Here is a 23,226-nt window from a genome sequence, read left to right as displayed (position 1 = left end):
TTACCAATTTCTCCTATGTCGATGTCTCCTGGACTTGTTCTGAGTGCAGTGGAGTTCTGGGATTGTGTTTTAGTCCTTCATTTTGTCATGTTTGATACTGGATGCAAAAAGTTCACTTTCCCTCTTCAGTGGCTGCACAGCAAAGGCCACTAGTGTCCCTAGTTTTCCTGTTGGTCAGGTTTGCCCCTCAGTGACCCCTGAGAAGTACTACTTAGTCTCAGGTTTTCCGGCAGTTCTTGATTTGTATCTAGTTATCCCCATTCTCAGACACAGGCCTTAGTGTCAGCTAATGGCAGACCTTCTGATCCAGCGTCCCCTTGCAGTTCAGGGCACATGCACAGCCCAGACTCAGGTTGCACTGGTGTGACAATCCCAGTCCAGTGGACCTATGCCCCCAGGCAGTTCAGGATACAGGCAAAACCCAGAAACAAACTGCAGGGTCAACAGATTGTGAGCCACCTGATTCTGTGTCTCCAGTCATTTCAGGACCCATACAGGACCCAGATGCAGGCTGGACGGGCATCAATCACAGACTGCCCTTGCCTGCGACCCCCTAGGGGGTCTGGGTGCAAGTAAAGCATGGACTTGAACTGCTGGACCAGCAGCTCTTGGAGCACTCACTCACTCGGTGCAGGGCACTCACAGGGAGGGGCCACAAGCACACCCCAGTGAGAGCAGTCCCTGGGGCTTCTGAGTGAGGACCTCCTGTCTGCCACGGGTGCAGGGAGGGCAGAGACTCAGTCTGTAATGGCAGTGGGGTCTTGGGTCACCTGCTCTGCCCCCAGGAAGTAGATGGGAAATACCTGGCTCTCTCCATGAGTTTCAGCTGGGAACTGTGGTGGTGGAAGTAAGGCACGGACTCAAACCACGGGACCAGCAGCTCTTGGAGCACTAGCTCACCCGGTGCAGGGCACGCAAAGGGAGGGGCTACACATGCCCCCCTCCCCCAGCTAGAGCAGTCCCTGGGGCTTCTGAGTGAGTACATCTTGTCTGCCATGGGTGCATGGAGGGCTACATAATTCTTTATACATGTATTGGGCTGGTCTTTGACTTATTCTTTTTGCTTATCTTCCCATGAAAAAGAATACATCTTCCAGGCACAATAATGCTCCTTTTGTACCACTATTATGGAGGCTGATGCAGGAGGGTCAAAAGATCAAGACCAGACTTAGCAAAACTCTGTCTCAAAATTTAAAAGCTTGAAAGGGCTGAAAGGTAGCTAAGAGCTTCCTCAACTCAGCTAACCTGGATTTTGTTGAGTTTTAGTTGCAATAACCATTCTGGTGTTGGGATAAAAACATTTTATTCAAAGTGAGTGTCTTAGTTACTTTTCACATTGCTGAGACAAAATACCCGACAACCAAAGGTAAGGGAGGAAAGGTTTATTTAGCTCACACTTTGTAGAGGGTTCAGTTCATAGCCAGCTGGCTCCAAAGCAGGATGACATTGCAGAGGGAAAACAGTTCATGGTAGACAGAAGACAGCAAAACAACAAGGGATGACCACAGCTCTTTCTATGCCTTGTATCCTATCCAGACTACTTAAGGCAGGTGGCACTCACACCCTTAATCCTACTGCCCTTGAGCCTAGCACTGCACCGTGAATTAATACCAGTGTCACACACTCTAGATCCAGCCACCTCTGAAAAGCCCCACCTGTGACCACCTGTGGCTTTGGGGGACATCTGGACACAGCCCCCCCAGTGAGGTTGGTGTGCATCTGTGTCACCTGGGGTCTTCCTATCTTGGAGTCTGCCCCACATGCTTCGTGCTGCAGACTGGGAGTGCAGCACCTCCAATGCACTAGCAAGCGATCTGCACCTCATTTTGTCCCATCCTAGCCTCGACATCCCAGGGGCCTGAGTGGCAGCTGCTCTGCAGCACCAGGGTAGCCATGGCTGAGCATAAATGTTGAGCATGGCTGGGCACCAATCACATTCTACGGACACTGGTACTTGAGCGCCAGAAGTTTTCCACTGCTGTAAAAGAATATTGTTTTTTTAATTTTTTTTTTTTTTTTGAGACAGAGTCTCACTGTGTAGTCCAGGTTGGACTCAAATTCATAGCAATCCTCCTGACTCTGCCTCCTGAGTGCTAGGATTACAGGTGTGCACCACCACACTTGGCAAGAATATTCTTATTTTGATTTTTTTAACTTAAAAATGAAAAGCACGTTCTGAAGCTTGTGGACCACACAAAACTAGCACTCAGGAGGCTGAGACAGGAGGATTGCTAAAAGCCTGGGTCTGGCCCTGAGCCAGGGTTGCTGACTCCTCCTTCAGCACATGCCTGCAACTCAAGATCATTGATGACAGATGCGCATGTGACCATCTGCCCCAAGTGCACCCACCTGCACACTGCTGGCCACGTGCGAGGTCTGTGGCTCCCTATTCTTCCCCCCGACTGAGCTGTTGGTTTCTGATTCGTTTGGACTTGGCTTTGAGACAGGGTCTCCTGCATGGTCCAGGCAGCCTGGAACTCGCTCTGAAGCCCAAGCCAGCCTCAAACTCGTAACCCTCCTGCCTCAGCCTCTGGACTGCTGGGATTTCAGGCTGCATCACACCCTGCTTGTCAGGATTTTAGTATTTTTTCATGAAAAGTTAACTCTTTTTCACTTTAATTTACTTTTCCCTAACCAGTAATTAAGCAAATGTTGCCCTGGTGGACAGAGAGCAGCCTCGCTGGGGTCCTACTGTGTGTGAGGCTGAGCCCTCGGCATAGCTACTCCTGTAGACGGAAGCACCAGGCTGCAGGTACTGCTGAGCACGGCTCCTCCTGCGCCACCTGGCGGCCTCTGTGCTCAGTGCACCCCTGAGACTTGGGCGGAGCACTGCTCCCAGTCATGGGGTCTCTGCCCAGCAGGCCGTGTGTGATTCTGTTGGGTCCTGCTGCGCACCTGCTGTTTACAGTTTGTATAGTTCTGTTTTTTTCTGAAGTTTTTAAGCAGTACTGTGGAAATTTAGTTTAAATACACGAGTTTTTAGTTTAAAAGTATGTAATTCCACCTCAAATTTTCTGAACATTAGATTATACTTATATATCAATTATACATTTTATGTAAGACATTTAAAGGTGAGGAAAACTCATATACTTTAGGAAGATATTTAACATTTTATTAATAAAGTCATGTATATTCATAGACAATTTAAGAATTGTTCAACTATTTTAATAATTTCAAATTCAGATCTGTGACTGCTTTTTGTGTTTGTAAGTATTAAGTGTTCATAGAAAAGGTATTGATTTATGTGTATATATTTTATTTCATATTAACTCAGAATTCTCTCCATTCTAATTATTTTGTCTTTTTAAATTTGCAGATAGAATATACATCAAGCACAAGTAGATTCAAATTCTGTTTTTTTTTTTGTTTTGTTTTGCTTTGCTTTGCTTTTTTTTTTTAGACAGGATCTCCCTGAGTAGTGCAGGTGGGTTTGAACTCACAGTGTAGCCCAGGCTATCCTGGAACTCAGGCTGTCCTCCTGCCTCAGCCTCCCAAATGCTGGGATTACAGGCTTGATTCTCCAGGCCTGATCTTGGAATTGTTCTTATTTCTAAATTTGAGACCAGTTTTTCTGCTTCATATATATGTGTAGTTACACATATTTCCATTATTATGTGATCTTGCACATGTGCAGTGATTAATTGTATAGATTGTATACATCTGCACCTACAAACGTGCATATCTAGAAGCATTCACCTGTATTCCCAGTATTGCTCAACTGGAACACTTGTATCTATTTATTGCTGACCATGCCACATGGATTCATAATTGTAAGAGGTAGAAATTCATTTCTTATAAAGTTCTGACATTACTAACATGTAGAACATATATATTTTGCCAGTGTGTGTGAGTGTGTGTGTCTGTGTGTGTATTTGTACAGCTCTGTAAGTATTTCCTACGGCATGGTAATTAGTTATCTAAAGGGTAATTGGGTGATTACCGGGATCTCACCTGTGTGGTGAAGGAGAGGCAGCCCTGAATTTACCCCTTTGTGTTCCTGATATGGAGGAGCCCTGGACCCTGGACCCTGGGTCCTGCACTGGTGTATCACGAAGCCCCTCTCCGGGGGAGTCAGCTCACCTCCTTTGGTGCCCCTGAGACAGCAGAGAGCATTCAAGGGCTCAGTTATTTCTGAACTCAGAAACCCTTATCCTCACGCATCCCGAGCTTGTGGAACTCAGGTACCATTTGCTCCAAATTGACTCAGGCACAAGATCTGTACTCAGGGAGTACAGTGAGCCTGAAAAATCCTGCATGGGGACCTGCGGGAGGGAAAGGGCTCGTGCAGGACCCATAGAGCTATCTCAGGAGGAGACACCGGAATGTGGGGCTCGGGCAAAGGCTCTGGTCTCTTCAACACTGCACATGTCCTGTGCCTCTTCCTTGGTTCTCAGGAGCAGCTCAGGCCCTCAGCCCATCACTGAACAATTCAGAGCCCCAGACATGGGGAAGGAGAATTCTCTGTTGTGGGGCTGCACACAGGACCCAGTCCTGTCCAGGGGATGCAGATGACTTGGGGGACAAAGAGGGACCCTGGAATCCTTGTCCTCTGTCCTGACCTCTGTGACCTCTTTGTCCCCACCGCCAGCCTCACGCTCCCAGGACTACACTGTGGAGAATCTCATCCGGATGGGCCTGGCGGGCCTGGTCCTCCTGGTCCTCGGGATTCTGCTGTGTGAAGCTCAGCACAGCCAAAGAAGCACTCGAGATGCCGCCCGGAAGTAAAGACAGCAGACAGCGGCCACTGCTCGGAGCGGTAGAGCCGTGGGAACACACCTGATGGTCTCAGGAAGTTCCGGAGAAAATATGTTGCAAGCGGGGACTTCTACTTAGCAAACGTCCAGGAGGCCATCACGTCCAGGAGGTTCGAGCACGGGGAGCCAGCAGGTGTGCGGCACGGAGCTCTTTCCCCCACGGAGGGCAGCGCTTCCCTCCCTCTCACTCCAGGCTCTGCGGACCGCCCCTGCTCTCCTCCTGTTCCGTATGTGAGGGGGCGCCCCAGGGGCCGGTTCGGGTCTCACTTTTGCACCCTTCGTGCCCTGTTCCACACTCATGTGACATTTTCCTTCACTGTAATTACAACTTTCCCCAGTTGTATGAATGAGGCCCCATCCTTTCAGCTGACAACCCGGAGTTGGTACAAATAACAGAAAAATGTGCAAAAATAAGATTCCAGCATGAAAGAAACTAATGCAGAATGATGTCCTCACACCCTTTCTGGGCCCCGAAACCCATGAGCCATCATCAGATGACCTTTACGAGGTTTTTCCTGAAATATAACGAGTTGGTCTCAACACTGATTTTTCACAGGGTCTTGCTAAGTTGCTATGTTACCCAGGCTTGTTTTGAATGTAGGATCCTTGACTCAGCCTCCCCCAGGGCTGGAATTACAGGCCTTTGCCACTACCCTTGGTCTGAAGAATCTGTTTTTAAAACAGTCGTGGCTCGTGGTGTTCCCCGAGTACTGTAAAATTCCTTCCATGGCCAACTTCAAAGTGCTGACGTCACGCCGCTGGCGCAGAGGTCAGAGCGGGTGCACAGAGCTGGGGTGTGCTCGGCCTCACTTCCCTGTTCACTGCGGGGTTCAGACAAACAACGGACTGTTATACGAACCTTGAGTCAGCCTTGCTATCACCACATGTTAGTTCCAGGAATTTTTGGTCAGATCTTTCGGAGTCTCTACATAGACACTTGCACCATCACTGAACAAAGACGTTTCTATTTGTTCCTTTTGCCCTGTGCATCCTGCCTTTCCTTGGTGTGAGTGCACCAGCCGGGACACGCGGGGCAGGGCTGGGGCGGGCTGGAGTGGGCTGGGTGAGGGCCCTCCTCGCCCACTGCCTCCTCCCACCAGGAAGTTCCTGGTTTCTCGTGGTGAAATACGCTTCTTTCTTCTCTCCTAGTACTGGGAACTGAACTCAGGGCCATCACAGTGAGATTTATGTCCGGCCTTCTTAAAGCTATTTTGGGACAGGATCTGACTAAGCTTTGAGTTGCCCAGGCTGGACTTGGACTTGAGATCCTTCTGACGCAGACTCCCTGTGCTGTGATAATGGTATGAGCCATCGTTTTCGTAGGTTCCAAGAGCTGGGATCCGGCAGTCTGCTGGACTTCATGCCAGCACTTTCGGACCCAACCCTCATAGCAAATCACAGGCAAACAGCCTGGCTCATCTCCACAGACACAGATCGCTAAGTCCTGCCTGACCTGAGCTCAGCACTGCTCCAACTTCTCAGGGAGTCTGTCCCTGTAAAGGCCTCTTCCGGCTGTCTCCCACCCAGCAGCTACGGCGGGGTGACCCAGAAACCCTGAATGAACTCTGTGACACCTCTTTCCTGGAATAGTTTAGTCCTAATCAATTAACCTCATCCCTAAATGGCTCCTGATTATCACTTCCAAATATGGGAGAGGCTGCAATGGATTTCTTCTCCAACTCTAACCAGCCACATGGAGCACATCACGGTCAGAGTAGAACCCAACCCTGTATTTGCAGTTGACGATAACGACAGGATTTTCTTGGGGCTAGCATTGCCGGTTCAGTCCGTTGTTTCTCGCTGAAGCTCTTTCTGCCAGATTTATTTGTGCTGGCAAAGACAGGATTCCTTCTCAGGAGGTGGGGTTACTGTTTCAGACTGCTTTCTTCTTTTCTCTGCATTGTCTTCCTTTTTTCCAGTTTCTCTGTGATCTTTAGTTTTCTTTATTTGCTTTTCTTGATTCCCGTGCCTATTCTTCCTTTTCACTTCCCTAAGGCATTGTTTTCCAGGAGTCTGGCTTCCTGGTCTGGAGAGGCTGTGTTATGTGCCCAACCATTAATCTCCCCTCTTCAAGTCTTTTTCTCGGGACACTAACTTCTTTGAACAAAACTAAGGCACACAGATTGTAGGAACAAGGCCAGCAAGCTTCAACTTCAATAAACATGTTGAAAAAGGAAATGAGTGACCTGGATGGGCCATTTGGACCCAGGTTATAGAAAAAGTTCTGAAGACATTGTCTACTTCTGAGTCATCTCAGCAGATGTGAACATTTACATGTGCTTTGCACCAAAGAGGTCCTTCTGCAAAAGTGTGGAAGGAGTGCAAAGGAGGCACCGAGCCATCACTGGGAACAGGGAGACCCTGGCTGGGTGCACGGACACCAATGCCCAGAAGGGAGGGAGGAGGATGCCTCTGGCAGAGCTGATGTGTTACACCCAGGACCACACTGCCTGGGGAGAGTTAGGGGAGTCAAGGGAGGGGGCAGCAGCAACCACAAAGGGACGCCTGTCGTGGGTTTTACTCAAACAAATCCAAATAACAATTGTGCATGTGTATATCAGGCTCTCTTCAGGGGTTGATTTACATTTCCATGATATCAAAACATGAAAGCCTTGAATACTTCATAAGAAGAAATCTCTCTCTTACTGCAGGAAAACTCCAGCCCCTCATTTGATATAAACATTTAATGTAATATTTAAATATTATGAATATGAAATGATGAAATTAACAGTTCAACCTGAGATCCACAAATTCACCAGATTTTGTCCAGTTTCTCCATGAAGATATTTTTCCTGACCTTCATTACCACGTTATTGATAAGACTTTGATGCTTTTGAAGTATAGAAGTTGATATTTTCCGCATATCACTTTAAAATATTGCCACAAACTAGCTGATTGACACACCCTATACCAACATAACTGTAGATACTATTTGTGTTTTTTCTTTTAAATTTTTTCCTGCATTGAAACTATGTAGTTTTAACTTCTTTGCAGATTTCATGTATGCAGTACCATTGTGGTATCTTCACTACAGCAGAACTGTGGTGGGGAGCGGGAGAGATGCAGGTCACAGGTCCAAATGCAAATGCAGGAAGAAGGAGTCATGGAGATCTGCCCACACCGTGCTGACCGCACCTCACACAGCGGTGGATAAGAAAGCTTTCTTTCTTCTTTTAGGCAAAGTATGTTCTCTTTCAAAAAAAGTAAAGTGGTGAAGAAATTCTCCACTGGGCACAAGAAAAGATCTGAAGAGTTGTGTGTCCTCCACTGGTTGAAGATCAGAGAACTACATGCTCCGTGCTCTCATCTACACAGCAGCTCTCTTTTTTAAAAAGTGAGAAATCATGATGATCAAGCAGAACTTAAACTTGTCTAGTGCTGTCAAACATGAAAACCTTCAGTGGACTGACTTCAGTAAAGTGCTGCTTCTAGGAATAAGAATTGTTCATTAAATGAGAGAAATAAAACTCTGTGTTAGCCTCTGAGAATTTAAATACACCATGATTTTCTCTAAAAAATGAAACCCTGCCAAATACCACTAAATTCATGAAAATATGATGAATTCGTAGAAGGTATTTTACTCATTTTACTTATATCACACGTGAAGTAAAATGGATAGAAAATAGTTCATTTTCAAAGATTTTAAAGAAATGGTGGAACATCGAATTATGAGAAGGACAAAGTAACCAGGGCTGGAAGAGTGTGGAAGAAGGGCTGGAAATGTATGAATCAGCAGAAGTAGTGACCACGGATAGAACGGAAATGGAGGACAGATGAGTAACATGCTCCTCTAATAACCGCAATCTTTGAAGAAGGAGATGCGTGTAGTGAATAAAGCACATTTATTTGATAAGTCGTCAATATTGGGATATTGATCACTATGTGCATGTGGCCGGGGAATGCGGCTTTAGAAGCACAATCACATCTGCATCTCCCAAGAGCAGGGAGGACATAGCAACATCTCCCTGTGGTTCCGGGGCAGCAGTGCGGGGTGCGCCGTGTGCACACGTTGGGATTGTCGGGCAGTGGGTTCGGGGCAGCCTTGGATAGAGCTGTTGCACCTGGGCCTCATCTGAAAGTTTCCCTCACGCCTCCCTCACTGTGCGAGGTGAGAAGGAGCTGGTCAGCCCCCTGTGTGGGCAGCAAGCAGTGACCTTTGCAGAGTGTGACCTGGGGCCATGACAATCACATCCTCTTTGTGTTCTAACTTTTCTCAGTTCCTGCATCCTGTCTTGCAGAACCAAAGGGCTTTCCAGCTGCAGAGTCTGAGACAAGCCTCTGTAGCAGAATGGTTATAAATAAATTCCACATTTGTGTTCTGTTGCTTAAATCTGGTAGATTTCAGCCTATTCTCCCATACACACAGTATTGTTAATAAGGAAAATTTCAAGAGAAACTGGCTGAAGTTTGATCAGCACTCTAAGTGAACTTGCTATTCTGGGAGACCTGCTGTGTCCATTCTGGCATGAGCTTCACGTTGCCCAAACACAGGCGGCCCTGGACATAGGGAGGTTCTGGGATGGGGGAAACCTAGCAGGAATGTAAAGGAAGAAACCACGGATGGCGTGAGGGGGAGAACGGCTCCACATTCCCTCTCTAAGCCTGGGCCCCTGCTCTCCCACATAGTCATGACAATCTTTCTACCAGCTTGCCTACACCATTTCCCCTAGGGATGATGTGATTCCGTGTGCTCAGCCATGCTCAAGAAAGGTGGGACCCTCACCTCTGAGCTTCACAGTGGATTTTTAAACAACAAACTCACTGAGAGCTGATCTCTGACACTAAACCCGAAGAGACCCCATGATGGATTGGAGAGGAGCTCCCTGCGCAGACAACCTCCTTATAGCTATCAACCCAGGCACATCCCACGGTCCTGCCTTCAGGGGTGCAGCCTTGGGCTGTTATCCCTCCCCTTCCTCCTGTCAGCACCCTGCAGTCTAAGGCACACGGAAGGTGACAAAGGCTTGAGAGCACAGACCTCTCACACCAGGGTTCACACCACTGCTCTGCGTACCCAGGACGCGGAGCCCACAGAGCAGCTCGGGCAAGGGCCTGGCCTTCGCAGGGCAGGTTTGCTATAGGATGATGCTTGTCCTTCTCAAGGTGGAACCGGCGGAATCTGTACAGGGTGGGATCGTGTTTAACTCTCCAGAGTCCCTTAGTGACAGCAGCCTCCTGTGACTCCGTTAGTGACCTTAAATGTGTGAGGATGTGAGCCACACTCAAGTTCTCACTGCTGGTGACTAAATATTCTGCAACTCCCCTGAAATAATCTTGAAGTACTTGATGCGGATGGCTAGCTCATTCTTTCTTGAAACTATGCAATAAAATTTTACAGTGATGAAGTGTATTCTGTATCTGATCTGTCTAATAGGACAGTGCCCAGCTATGGATGTCACATTAAAATTAGAATAAATGAATAAAAGCTAAAATTCAGCTCACTGCCCATATCTGGCAGAGATCAAGAGCTCCCAGGCAACATGGGACTTGAGGCTGAGATGCAGAAAAGCACGAATTTGGCCCTTCCCCCCTGCTCTAGGTCAGTGGTGGGAACTCAGAATCACAGGTTCATTCTGCCACAGAGCTGGGTCTCACCTGAGAGACTCACAGGCTGTGATAGTGACATCAATGGCAAGATGACTTTGCTGGTGTCAGGTAACAAGCAGAATCCCTCCTGCCATGTCTCATGAACTCCCGCCCTCCCCAAAAGTGCTGGTGCAGAGACTTTGCCCAAGCGCTGAGACTGTGACCGTGTTCTCGAACCCAGCGTCCTGTGGACAGGGAGCCATGGCCGCTCTCTGCACACCACATGCTCTGAAAGTGGGTTTCTGCTGACTGGCCCAGGCTACCTTCATCCCTATTCTTCCCTGAGATCAGTATCTATGCAGAATAAGCCTTACTCCACACTTTGACCTAGGGGTTCCCTAGCTGCTGGAATTAGCACATGATGTTCCTTCACATGAAATCCCCGTATTTCGGGGGCAGCTCAGGGTGGACACGCAGTTTCACAAGAGCACCCTCATCTCTCAGCCTCAGTTACGAGGCCTGTGGACCCCACAGTGTCCGTGGCACACGGTGCACAATTCCCTGCTTAGTACCCAGTCACCCCGGCCTCTCCTGCCGGGGACATCAGTGCTCTGAGGCCGAGGTGATTCCCATTCACCTCTCTGAGACAGGCGTCCTTCAAGGATCCTGTCAACAGTAGGTTTTACCAACATGTGCCTGGCGAGTTGTGCTGATGTCCAACCCCCGACAGGAAGACTGTCTGAACCCCAGGACCCTCTAATGTGATCCAGTTGCCCTCTTTCTCCCTGGGGCAGAGGGGCACGGCACTTCCCTGCTGGCTGAGGTCGGGGCTGAGGGGCACACTGCTCAGTGGGCTGAGAGGTTCCCCAGACACCCGGAAACACGTGTGCAGGACCCACCCACGCTGCAGGACACACACGGCCCGTGCTGCAGCGGGACGGGGTGAGGAGGTACAGACAGACGTCCACTCCATTTTCCTCCCTGGAAGCTGCGTGCAGCCGGGCCTGGAGCAGCTCACCCGGTGCTAAGAGGAAGTTGCACCAGCAACAAATTCTCTTATCTTTTTTTGGGAGGGGGATAATCTGACATTTTATTGAGAAAACAGCTATTTGACTTTATATCCAATTCTTATTTATTAGAATAAACTCTTTGCAATCTTGATCACTTCTGGGTAATTATACATAGTCTCTGAGTAAAATATATCCATACTAGGCAAGGCTAGAATATTGGAATTGTGGCTGGCCTTGCTTATTGTAAGAGAGTTTACTGTCTAATGAAAGTATAGTATGTGCACACTAGAAAAATGCTTAGAATGTTTACTATTGGTTAGACAGGCTTGGTGAAACCAAACCAATATGCAGGACAACACAACCAACCTCTCAAGTTACAGATTGCCGGGTTTCCTTTCCATCAGTGCTTGAGAATAAAATACAAATGGGGCCTTGAAAAAGCTTTGATGGGGCCCGGGTATAGCTCAGTGGCACAAGTGCCTGCCTCACTAGCACCAGGTCCTGAGTTCAATTCTCAGTTCAAAAAAAAAAAGCTTTCACATCTCTGTGCTCTCATTTCCACTGTGTGCTCAAGTGTGGCTGCAAACCACTGTATGTGGGGAAAACGTGTTAACCAATTTCCCACTGGTACAAGTTTTGCAACTGCTCTCTTCCTCCCTAAACACTACGATCTCCTGACCTGAAAATACAGTGGTAAGCACTATTTGGGAAGGGAATTCTCCTCACAGTCTATTTCAATGTTCTCTGTTGACTCTTTTGCCTGAGATTCCTAATGCATTCTCTTAATCCTATATGAGTTTATTCTTAGTATTTCTGGAGAACTTCAAAATCTTGGGAGACATGAGATGTTTAAATTTTAGTTTGGCAAAAAGACAACAGTTCCCCAAACTATTAAACAAGCTGCCTTGAACCCACTTCCCGAGACAGTCCTTGTTTGCATCTGAAGCCTCCTGAGCGCAGCACTCACTGTCTGCATTTCTGTCAGCGTCTGATGCTCTAAGCTCTCACCAGAATCCCAGATAAACTCCCCAGCAGGCTCCAGGCTGCTCCTGCCCGCTCCTCCCCACTTTTCCACGTTCCACTCCTAGACCAACTCCATGGCCTCTCCCAGTGGCGCCCATAGCTCATGTGACTGGGGCTGTTCCTGACCCACCCACCAAACAAAGCAGCTGCCGTTTCAGGTTCGCCTCCTGCTTCCCCCTGATCTGCTCACACTGCTCTGTGTTGCAGGACAGGTCTGCTAGGGCCTTTGGGCAGAACTGGTCAGTGTGGACCTCAGGGACCAGGGGCCCACTGTGTCCCTGCACTTCCTGGCATGAGGACACCGAGCCTCCTGTCGGGGAGCAGTCACCATGCACACCTCACTGCCACACAGGGTCTCACAGTCACCAGCCCCCGCCAGCCCTGGCCGCTGTCCCAGTGAGCAGACTCTTCACATTCCGAGGACAGTGACCCTGCCTGGGGCAGCTCAGAGGGAGCCTCACTGCTTGTGTTCTCTCAGTGCTGTTATCTTTCACAGCGCTTTCTTCATGCAGAATAAGAACTTGCTCATGACCCCCGAGGCCCTGTGACTTGGATGTTGTTCTCCAAGCTGTGTTGACTCCTGCAGCCTTCTACTTCTTCTTAGGTCTAACCCAGGCCACTGGGCGGGCCGAGCATCTGTAGCCCAAGCCAAGTCCTCAGCCCTGGAGGGAGCGCATCAGGGAACAGCAGGAGCAGCCACTCTCCCTGGATGTGCACCCCCGCCTGTCACTGTCACCCAACACAGTGAGCACTCTGATGGTAAAGCACACAGGGAAGGGAAAGACCTACACGTGGGGCACGGCCTGCCACCGCCTGTTCACGCAGGGCTGCACTCTCCTCAACCACAGCCCAGGTACAGGGAAGCCACGGGAGCTCTCAGCCCCCAGGACAGTGTGTGAACAGCTGGGGTGATTTCCTTGGGAGCAGGTGACAGGAGTGGTCCCTCAGATCCCTAAGGGAAAACCAATAACAGGAGAACTGGGCACCAGAGCACAGGAAGGAGCGCACACTTACTTCAGCTGCTGGGTCAGGCAACGCGCTGTTACTGTAGGGAAATACCCGAGACAGCAGTGCTTAACGAGGAAACACAGATGCGGGAAGAGGTCCCTTCGCCTCCTGTCCTGCACGAAGAGCCATCAGACTCTGGGTCTCCATGGAAGGTCTCCCCATCAGAATGCAGCCACGTGCACCTCTGGACAGGGAGGTGGTTCTGGAGTCTGGGGAAACTCTTCTAAGTAAATACTCTTAAAAATGACCCAGCAGTGACACTCCAGGGAGGCTCTCAGAAAATGCCTGTGCTAGTTGGAGTTTGGCTTCTGAAGCCATCAGGGAAGGAGCCCAGGTCCTTTCTTTAGTGACTGGGGCTCTTGCCGTATGGGAAGGTTTGGGACCAAGGGAGAGCTCAGACCTGGGCTGAGATTTCACCAGGGAGCTTCGGATCCTGAGCCTGTAGAAGCCAGAGCCCAGTGGAGGGAGGAACTGTGTCCTCTGGGTGGGTCCACAGAGGTGGGGACCCTGAGGCAGACTCTACTTCCGTTCATCTGCGCGTCCTGCAGCGCTGAGGTCTCCTCTGTCAGAGCTGGAGCAGTCAGAGTAGGCGACATGAAGCCTACCGTGCCCGTTCTGCTGTGCCTGGGTCGGCGCTGGGAGGAGGAGGGGACCAGGCTGGGGTGGAGAGGGGGGAATCAGCTGGAGCACCAGATGGAACCTCTGACAGCACAGAAAACTCTCTTCCAGGGCTGAGTCTGCCAATGGGGCTGCAAGGACCCGCAGGTGAGTCTTCCCTGGCAACCCATGTTCTGCCCCATCCTCAAACCCTGGGCCTCAGCATCAGCACCCGGTTAAATAACCCTTAGTTACTGCGGGCTGATCAGTCCCGCAATCTCCCAAGCGAGTGGGCAGCGAAGGCTTAAATAAATGAGACAATGGAAATGATTTCATGGCTCCAGGAGGGACTAACTCTCTTACAGTTTTGATAGTCTCTGAGCTTAGCCAAAGACTTCTCTGGGCAGCCCGTATTTATTTGGTTTACAAACAAAGGAGGAGGATACTCAAGAAAACGTGGGAATCTCACAGAACTTTCAGAGAATTTTCCCAAGTAGCACATTATGTGAATTAGGAGAACTACTTATCTTTAGGTTGGTATTTATTGTAAGAGTGTGGAGCCTGCAGCTACAGTCTTCTTGTAGTTATTGGGGTTGGAGCCAAACATCCTCAGCTGTGGCCTTATTTTGTCCTTTGAGGTGTCACAGTTTCACAAGCTTCAGGGTGGCCAGGGACTCACAGAGGTTTACTTACTATGAGTCCGTTGCCTATCTTCAGACAAGGTGCCTAAGCTTTGGACAACTCACAAGTAAACGTGGAAAGCCAACTGTGACTGCTCAGAGTCACTTTGTAGTGGTCCCCAACACCTCAGTTGGGTGGACACAGGCTTGGGATGAGGATGAAGAACCGGGAAAGGCCTTGGAATCATGTAAGGATCAAAGAAGGTCCTGGGCTCAGCTCCTGACTTCCTTGCAGGGACCCCACCCAAACCCAAGCTCTGGGCCACGCCGGAGTCTGTGATGCCCTTGGGGAGTTCTGTGAGCATCTTCTGTCAGGGGAAGCTGGGAGCCCACAAGTACCGTCTGTATAGACAAGGAAGATCGAGGACCTTGGAAGTATCAACCTTACTCCACATAAAGGCCAAGTTCTCCATCTCATCCCTAAGTGAAGATGATGCAGGGCAATATCACTGCTGCTACCACAGCCTCGCTGGCTGGTCACAGCACAGTGACCCCCTGGAGCTGGTGGTGACAGGTGAGGGGACACTCAGGATTCATCCCCCAGCTTTGCCCTCAGGAAGGGGTCTGTTCTCAGGGATGTCCCCCTCTCACAGCCCAGCCCTGGAGACAGTGCGGGAGGTGGGAGTCCATTTCACATGCTGCCTCCTTCTCTCCTAGGAGTCTACAGCAAACCCAGCCTCGCAGCCCTGCCCTGCCCTGTGGTGACCTCAGGAGGGAACGTCACCCTCCAGTGTGGCTCAAGGCTGGGATTTGACAGGTTCATTCTGACTGAGGAAGGAGGAGACAAGCTCTCCTGGATGCTGGACTCACAGCAAGGCCCCAGTGGGCAGGTCCAGGCTCTGTTCCCTGTGGGCACTGTGACCCTCAGCCACAGGGGTAAATTCAGATGTTATGGCTGTTATTGGAGTGAACCCCAGGTGTGGTCGGAGCCCAGTGACCCCTTGGAGCTCCTGTTCTCAGGTGAGCAAACCCCAGCTTTTTCCTTTAATGACTGAGGACCTGACCCAGAGACCTCGGCAGCGCCTGGTGGTAAGATGGGTGGGGGGCCCAGGGGTGCTGAACTCTGGCAGTGTGGGGCACAGTGAGACCAGAGATTTGGGAACCCGGATGAGACAGGGGAAGTGCAAATCAGAGGGTCCAGGAGGAGGCTGTGTGCTGGCGGCTCCTCGGTGTCTTCTGCTCATCCCAGATCAGCCTTAAAGTCGGCTCCATGCAGGACTCACTGTGCACAGTCAGAACACACCACCCCTCTCCACCTTCCTCCTTGCAGGGATCCAACCAAAACCCCAGCTCCGGGCTCAGCCAGCCTCTGTGGTACCACGGAGGAGTCCTGTGACCCTGTGGTGTGAGGGGACCCTGGAGGCCCAGCGATACTATCTGTACAGAGAGGGCAGCCCGGCATTCTCAGTCACACAGACCTCACCCGAGCCCCGGAACAAGGCCAGGTTCTCCATCCCGTCCATGACAGAAGGTGATGCAGGAAGATATCGCTGTTACTATCGCAGCTCTGCTGGCTGGTCTCAGCACAGTGAGCCCCTGGAGCTGGTGGTGACAGGTGAGGGGACACTCAGGGTCCCAGCCCCAGGCTCTGCCCTCAGGAAGGGCTCTGCTCTCAGGGGTGTCCCCCTCTCACAGCCCAGCCCTGGAGACAGTGTGGGAGGTGTGAGTCAATTTCACACTCTGCCTTCTTCTCTCCTAGGATTCTACCGCAAACCCAGCCTCGCAGCCCTGCCCAGCCCTGAGGTGACCTCAGGAGGGAACGTCACCCTCCAGTGTGGCTCACAGAGGGGATTTGACAGGTTCATTCTGACTAAGGAAGGAGGAGAGAAATTCTGCTGGACTCTGGACTCACAGCGAGGCCCCAGTGGGCAGCTCCAGGCCCTGTTCCGTGTGGGCCCTGTGACCCCCGGGCAGAGGTGGACGTTCAGATGCTACGGCTCTTACAGGAGCCAGCTCCAGGTGTGGTCAGAGCCCAGTGATGGCCTGGAGCTCCCGGTCTCAGGTGAGGAAGTCCTTTCTTTTTCAGGGGCCGTAACACAGAGGATTCCTAGGAAGAAGTTGATTCAAGACATTTACAGAGCTAAAAACTTTAACATGACAGTCAGAGAGACACACGGGGCAGGACAGGGCCAAGGTCTGGCAGGAACTAGCCACTCAGCCTGGCTCCTGCTCCCTCCAGGGCTGTCCAGGAAGCCCTCCCTCCTGACCCAGCAGGGCCCCGTCCTGGACCCTGGACACAACCTGACCTTCCAGCGTTGCGCTGACCTCAGCTATGACAGATTCGCTCTGTCCACGGAGGGGGCATGTGGCCTCCTCTATTGCCCTGCTGGCAGCTCCAGGCTGGGCTCTCTCAGGCCAGCGTTCCCCTGGGCCCTTGGAGCTCCAACCACAGGGGCCACAACTGATGCTATGGTGGACACAGCCTCTCCTCTGAGTGGTCACCTCCCAGTGACCACCTGGACATCCTGATCACAGCAAAAGAGCCCAGGGCTCAGTCAGGGACCCAGACCCTGCCCAGGCCCCGCTGGGGGAGCCCGGGAGGTGATGGCCAGGGTGAGGGTGGGTGTCAGGGAGGGAGAGAGGCAGAGAGACAGGGCAGGGCAGGAGGGGCAGAGTCAGGGGAAACAGAGACAGACAGAGACCGAGGGTCCTCAGAGACAGCCCTGCTGAGGCCTCCGCTCAGAGCAAGGTGGGGCCGCCCTCACCACCCTCCTTCTCTGCAGGACAGCTCCCGGGCACACCCTCCCTCTCGGTGCAGCCGGGACCCGCGGTGTCCTCAGGAGAGAATGTGACCCTGCTGTGTCAGTCCCGGACCCCGATGGACACTTTCCTTCTGTCCAAGGAGGGGACAACCGATCCCCCCTTGCATCTGCGATCAGAGCCCCGAGCTCAGCAGTCCCAGGCGGAATTCTCCATGAGAGCTGTGAGCTCAGCCCTCGGGGACCCTACAGGTGCTATGGCTCCCGGAACTCTTCTCTATCTGTCGTCAGTGCCCAGCGAGCCTCTGGAGCTCATAGTGTCAGGTGCGCTGCCTGGGACCCCAGCAAGGCTGAGCTCAGGGTCCCTCTGACCTTCCGCATGGGCAGCCCTGGCTGGGTGTGTGTGAGGGTCTCTGGGAGAACCAGCCAGAGGCTTTTATTCCTAGGCGTGTCATCAAAACCCATCCTTCCTGTTTAGAATGTGCCCTGTGGGCAGAGGCCACAGCTCGGGTAGAAGAGAGGGCAGAGACCTTCCCCGAGGCAGCTCAGCCCCACACCCCCTCGAGTCCTCATCGTCAGGGTGACTCTGTCCCCACCCTCAGCACCCAGCTCCACAGCAGGAGAGTCTCGGGCTCTGTCCCATGTCCTGTGTCCAGGCTGCTGGAGACTCTCAGCCATTTCAGTCCTGGTTCCAGTCTCAGCTCCGCTGGTGTCCGGGGACAGAGAAGTGGGACAGGCACCTAGATGCCCAGAGGCTGGGAATGTGGGCTGCATGGGTGGTTTCCAAGCTGAGGGAGATGCTGGGGTCCAGCCTGGGAGAGGAGCAGCCACTGAAGTGGGGAGCAAGGAGCCCAGCCCCTCACCTCCCCATCCCTCCTAGGAGGCCCTGAGGATCAGCCTCTCACGCCAGAGACCAGACCCCAGGGTGGTGAGTGCTGGAGGGTCCGGGGCGGGGCGGGGCTGTGGGGCGGTTGCAGCCTCCTCTGGAGATGCTGACTCGGACCAGCCCCTCCTGTGTGGGCCTCAGTTCCTCCGGGGTAATGGGGAGGCCTGCTTTGATCTTCAATTTCCGCTGCTGCTGACCGTGCTGTGAGCCCTGGAAAGGCGGCCTCCCAGGGGAGCCTCCAGGATGTGACTCTGCAGCGGTCCTGCCCCTCTGTCTGGTGAAGGAGACAGTGTGCAGAGAAGGGCTCAGGCCCTGGGCAGGGTGTCCAGGCTCCTTCCCTCCAGCTGAGGGCGCTCAGCTCACCTGGGGAGAGCAGGGCCGGAAGTCCAGCTCCCCGAGTTCATCCCCATCTGGGCTTCTTGTTGGTTCTCTGGGGGTGTCAGCCCTCCTGCATCAGTCTCTGTCTCCTCCTCGGTGACCTGCATGAGGGGGTGGCGACCCTGTGTGCAGGACTGTGAGGTTGTGAGGCGGGGAATGCTAAGTCCCCTCATGGGCTGCACACCAGGGGCTCAGTGAAGTGGCAAACCCTTCCTTTAAGGCAGCACTCCCGGCCCGGGCCTTGAAGGGAACCGTAAGGCTGTGATCGGGGTCTCCGTGGCCTCCCTGCTGCTGCTCCTCCTCCTCCTCTTCTTCTTATGCTGGCGCCAGGGAAGAAGCAGGAAGGCAGGTGAGCAGGGAGGGTGGGACCTGGGCCTCAGAAAGTGGTGGGTGCCGAGGTCCCCAGGGAAACCTGTCCCAGGGGACCAGTCTGCACTCAATCTCCTGTGCAGAACCCAGAGCAGAGAATCCGGCTCAGAGCACACGGCCCCATCCTGGAGAAGTCTCCGATGTGGTCTGAGCTTCTCCACCTCAGGCCGCACTGGCTCCCTGGTCCCTGTGGTCCAAGGCTTCCTCCTGCCCTGTGTGTCCCTCGGACAGGGTGGTTCTGATCTCCTGGCTGAGCCTCTGTCCATCTCCCAGCACAGAGAGAGGCCAGCTTCTCACATCCTGCAGGGAAAGTGGAGCCAGCGCCCTGGGACCGAGGCCTGCAGCAGACATCATTTCTGCCCGAGGACCGAGACTCCCTGCCTGCTGCCCCTCATGGACACCTGATACCCCCTTGTCTCCCCAGCTCCAGCCCAGCAGTTGCTGCCCAGGAAGGAAGCCTCTGTGAGAGGAAGAGGGGTGTGGGTGGGGGATGCCCTAAGTTCTCTGCATCAGGGGGGCAGGGGGAGGCTGGGGCTCAGGGCTGAGTCAGGCAGAACCCTGACACTGGGCCTGGGGACATCACACAGCTGCCTGGCTCTGTGTCCCCAGCTGGACAGGGCAGGGCTGTGAGGCTGAGACACCCCAGGGACTGACCACGAGGTGATCCCTCTTCTGTCCCTGCAGATGCCAACGTGAAGGACACAGAGCCTGAGGACTGGATGGAGCTGGACGCTCAGGTGAGACCCCCCCATCCAGGGCACAGGGACTTCCTGTCCCCCAGTTCAGTCCAGGATGCTGCTCTGTCCTCCACCACTCAGCTCTCAGGGACCTCACAGCTGCGCCTCCCTTCTGGAAGCCCTGGCCTCCGCCTGCTGTGACCCCACCCTCTGCTAGTTTCCTGTGACTCAGGGTCCTCTTCTTTTCCCTTCCTGGCCCTCAGCTTCTCTCTGGCTGTTCCCTGCCTGGGTCTCAGAAGGACCCTGAGTGAATGAGCACCCCACACCCCCGAGGCCCCTCCCTCATTCATGCAGCATTCATGGGGGTGGGGGGCTCCCTCCTGACCTGGCTCCATGGGGGCTGCAGATACAGCAGTGAGCGCAGCCCCCTCCCACCCTTAGTCACCTCGAGGTGGGAGGCCAGTGTCAGAGAGCACAGAGCTGGGAAAGAAAACAATACAGAGAAAGGGGAACAGGGGCAGGAAGACCAGTGAGAATCACAGGTGGGACTCTGGTAAGGTGACCGCTGAGCAGAATCCTGCTTGGAGAGGGCTACACGGGCCTCTAATGCACAAGAAGAGCAGGCAGAGCACACAGCAAGTACAAAGGTCCTGAGGCAGGGAAAGGCTCCTTTACGAAGATGGGCCGTGTGACTGCAGCCAGGGAGCACGGTCCTAGTGTCAGGATGTAAGGGCAGCACTACAGGAAGGAAGTGGCCAGACCTCCAAGGGCTTAGGAAGCCCCTGAAGGTCCATGAGGAAGGGACAGAGTGTGGTCTAATTTCTAAAGGATCCCTGTGGCTGCCCTGTGGGAAACTGGCTAGAGGAGACCAGCGTGGAACCAAGGAGACCCCGTCTCTGTCTCTGTCTCCCTGCTGCAGAGCCCACCTGCTGAGGACCCCCAGGGAGTGACATACGCCCAGGTGAAGCACTCAGCACCCAGGAGAGGGGCCTCCCCTCCTTCAGCCATGTCGGGGCAGCTCCTGGACACCAAGGATGGACAGGCTGAGGAGGACAGGCTGACGAGCACTAAGGTGGGTCCTTGGCTCCCCTGACCCCAGGCTTCCCCTGCGCCAAGTGTGAACCTCCCCTCTCCCTCTCCTCCGCAGACTGCTGCCCCTGAGGGTCCCCAGGACGTGACCTATGCCGTGCCGTGCAGGTGGACCCTCAGACAGGGGGCAGCTGCACCTCCCTCCTTCCATCGGGGGCCCTCCCTGAAGAGCCCAGCGTGTACACTGCCCTGGCGTCCACTCGCCCAGAGCTGTTTCAAAGGGCAGTAAGTGACATCTCAGCCAGGGACACCCGACAGAGACTCCAGAGATTCCAGGACCTTCTGAGACTCACCTGACCCTGCGGTCAGAGAGAGCTCACACCTCTGTGTGCTGGAAATAAAACCAGAGATTCCCCAATACCCACCGAGTGAGTGAGAAATGGACTCATGGGAGAGGATGTGGGAAATGAATGATAGTGTTAATGGCAGCATGACATAACGCAGGTAGGAAATGAGAAAGTTAAGAACCATGGGTGAATATATTGGAAAACACTCTGTATAATTCTTTGAGCCATGATATCACATAAAAAAGTTTGGAAAAAGTATGTGAAATAACTCTATAGTAAAAAAAAGAAAAAACTAATAATATTAGCTACTAATGAGGGCTTAGAAAGAGTTGGCACACATTTCAACATTAGAAAATGGCAGACATTAAGACAGATCCCACATGTGTTTTACAGAAAATAGCAGCAGGATACAGTGAATAATTTTATGCCAACATGTCACAAGATACAGATGAAAAGGACAAAATCCCACAGACACAATGTACTAAGCGCAGATAAACAAAAACCAGAAAATCTGAATTGTGAATGTGTGTTGACCACTTGGACCCTGAAATTAAAACACTCCCCATGCAAACTCTAATTCAATAATCTTTGCTGGTGAGTTCTATCACACTGAAGAAATACAAATCACAAAGTTCCACAGACATTTCTTGCAAATAGAAAAAGAGAAAAGATAGCCCAACATATTTTATCAGACCAGGGAAATTATTGTACTTGACAAGGAAACTACAAAATGGGAAAATCACACTCATAACTTGTATATCCACCTAGATTTGAGTCTCTAAAAATACCTCTTCAGTCACATGTGGTGGCCCTCATCCGTCATCCAAGCTATTCAGGAGGCTGAGGCAGGAGGGTCCAAAGCTTGAGCCCAGCCTGGGCAACTCAATTAGACCCTGTCAGAAAATAAGGACTAGGGACAGAAATAAATGCTCTCTGTGTTCAATTCAAAGTCACCCCTCAAAAAATAGAATAATTTTCAGTGATACATGTAAAAGAATACATCATGATAACACTTATGGGGTTTTTCAGTTTTGTTTTTCATTTTTTTTTTTTTTGGTTTTTCTCCGGTACCAGGAATCGAACTCATGACCTTGCGCTTGCCAGGCAGGCGCTTTTGCCACTGAGCTAAATCCCCAGACCCTTATTTTTCATTTGAAAGGCAAGAGTAGCTTAAAATTTAAAAGTACGTAGACATAATGGGACACATTCACACTACTCGCACAAGTATGCTATCAATAGGTGCAGAGAAGCCTTTCATAAATCACTCGTAATAAAAATAAAATTCATCACACTGAAGGAGAATTTGCCACCAGTTACAAGATTGTTTAAAACCCCTCCCCCTCCGCTTAGCGTGAGACCCTGACGTCTGCCCCCAGGCGGGGAACAGCCCGAGGGTGCTCCCTGTGGGCTTCTCTTCAGCACAGCCGGTTACACAAGCGCGGCTGGAGAGCGCGGGTGTGGGTGAGCGTCACACTGCGTCACTCACAGCCAGACAATAGTGTAAATGGGACACAAAATGACACAAAGTCACTTTACTCAAGTCATAAAGGGGCGTTTTCAACATCCCTGGGATGCTAGGCCAGTATGTCAGGATCAAGTGCACACCAACTGTCCAGCTGCACACCGAGATAAAGTGGAAGGATGTCTCCCCGCTCCTTTGACTTTACCCAACAAGGTTGATCTGGACACGTGACCTCTCACATTGTAAGGTAACATGTTGCATCGATCTCACTTGAGTTTGTGATCATCTTTTATAGCAGCAAATAAGAAACACATACAACCACATACTCTTTCAGTGCTGATATTAATATTATGTAGTACTATTTGTTGGGAACCAGAATGTGTGAATCGGGCCCTGGAAGTCCCAGGCAGAGAGCGCAGAGGTATGCAGAAGATGCTACCCCCAGTCATGACAGGACACCCCACAGAACTGTGTCACTCAGGGCAAGATAACATGTGCTAAAGGTGCTCTGACCCTCAGAAACAATGCTATAGACACAGGCCTGTTCTTGGGGGAAGAAAATAGACTCCCCACTAACCTGTTCCCTGTTCTTTGGTCATGCTTTGTTCTTTATCTTACTAACCTGCTTTGACCACCGCCCAGCTCTTCCCTGAACCCATCACCACGTCTCCCTTACTCCTACACTTGCTAAAAAAAGGCGGCCAACCGGGCGGCCTTTGTCTTTGCCTCACCTGAGTCACTGAACTCCTGGACCCTTTGTACTTTCAGAAGCTGTCTTTCT

The 23,226-nt window shown here is 51.8% G+C and overlaps 4 protein-coding genes across 6 annotated transcripts in view; all 4 read left to right on the top strand.

The window, feature by feature from the left end:
• The window catches only part of LOC102025736 (immunoglobulin alpha Fc receptor-like), a 19,774-nt gene extending 14,474 nt beyond the window's left edge, over window positions 1-5,300 (top strand). For all 3 annotated transcript variants that reach the window (XM_013509282.1, XM_013509281.1, XM_013509283.1), the window contains one exon: window positions 4,589-5,300. In XM_013509282.1, the coding sequence (XP_013364736.1) occupies window positions 4,589-4,725 (137 nt within the window). In that variant the 3' untranslated portion in view covers window positions 4,726-5,300. The remainder of the gene's footprint in view (window positions 1-4,588) is intronic.
• Window positions 1-21,006, top strand: part of LOC102010643 (leukocyte immunoglobulin-like receptor subfamily A member 3) — a 109,651-nt gene extending 88,645 nt beyond the window's left edge. The window contains 2 exon segments of the mRNA XM_013509260.1: window positions 20,527-20,679; window positions 20,755-21,006. Coding sequence (XP_013364714.1) covers window positions 20,527-20,679; window positions 20,755-20,925 — 324 coding nt within the window. The 3' untranslated portion in view covers window positions 20,926-21,006.
• On the top strand, window positions 13,888-15,593 carry LOC106146299 (leukocyte immunoglobulin-like receptor subfamily A member 5). The gene is made up of 4 exons (XM_013509220.1): window positions 13,888-13,949; window positions 14,051-14,086; window positions 14,834-15,112; window positions 15,256-15,593. Exons 1-4 carry the CDS (start codon window positions 13,916-13,918, stop codon window positions 15,591-15,593), a joined length of 687 nt encoding a protein of 228 aa, XP_013364674.1. The 5' UTR covers window positions 13,888-13,915.
• LOC102025404 (leukocyte immunoglobulin-like receptor subfamily A member 6) lies at window positions 15,633-19,808 on the top strand. The gene is made up of 7 exons (XM_013509219.1): window positions 15,633-15,636; window positions 15,869-16,153; window positions 16,298-16,600; window positions 17,322-17,621; window positions 18,178-18,225; window positions 18,782-18,910; window positions 19,615-19,808. The coding sequence occupies exons 1-7, from the start codon at window positions 15,633-15,635 to the stop codon at window positions 19,806-19,808; spliced, it is 1,263 nt and encodes a 420-aa protein (XP_013364673.1).
• Window positions 21,007-23,226: the final 2,220 nt, after the last annotated feature.

Source organism: Chinchilla lanigera, unplaced genomic scaffold, assembly GCF_000276665.1.
Source record: "Chinchilla lanigera isolate Chin_1 unplaced genomic scaffold, ChiLan1.0 scaffold00166, whole genome shotgun sequence".
Classification (NCBI taxonomy): domain Eukaryota; kingdom Metazoa; phylum Chordata; class Mammalia; order Rodentia; family Chinchillidae; genus Chinchilla; species Chinchilla lanigera.
The sequence above is the reverse complement of the archived record's forward strand: the minus strand, read 5'-3'. Positions and strand labels throughout refer to the sequence as shown.

What these genes read in the sequence shown, in the direction of transcription:
- LOC106146299 (XM_013509220.1), top strand. Translation starts at nt 13,916, where the DNA reads ATGAAGCCTACCGTGCCCGTTCTGCTGTGCCTGG. An exon ending in GCCCGTTCTGCTGTGCCTGG is followed by an intron (nt 13,950 to 14,050) that starts GTCGGCGCTGGG and finishes ACTCTCTTCCAG; the next exon opens with GGCTGAGTCTGCCAATGGGG. An exon ending in CCTGGAGCTGGTGGTGACAG is followed by an intron (nt 15,113 to 15,255) that starts GTGAGGGGACAC and finishes CTTCTCTCCTAG; the next exon opens with GAGTCTACAGCAAACCCAGC.
- LOC102025404 (XM_013509219.1), top strand. An exon ending in CCTGGAGCTGGTGGTGACAG is followed by an intron (nt 16,154 to 16,297) that starts GTGAGGGGACAC and finishes CTTCTCTCCTAG; the next exon opens with GATTCTACCGCAAACCCAGC. An exon ending in AGAGACCAGACCCCAGGGTG is followed by an intron (nt 18,226 to 18,781) that starts GTGAGTGCTGGA and finishes CCTTCCTTTAAG; the next exon opens with GCAGCACTCCCGGCCCGGGC.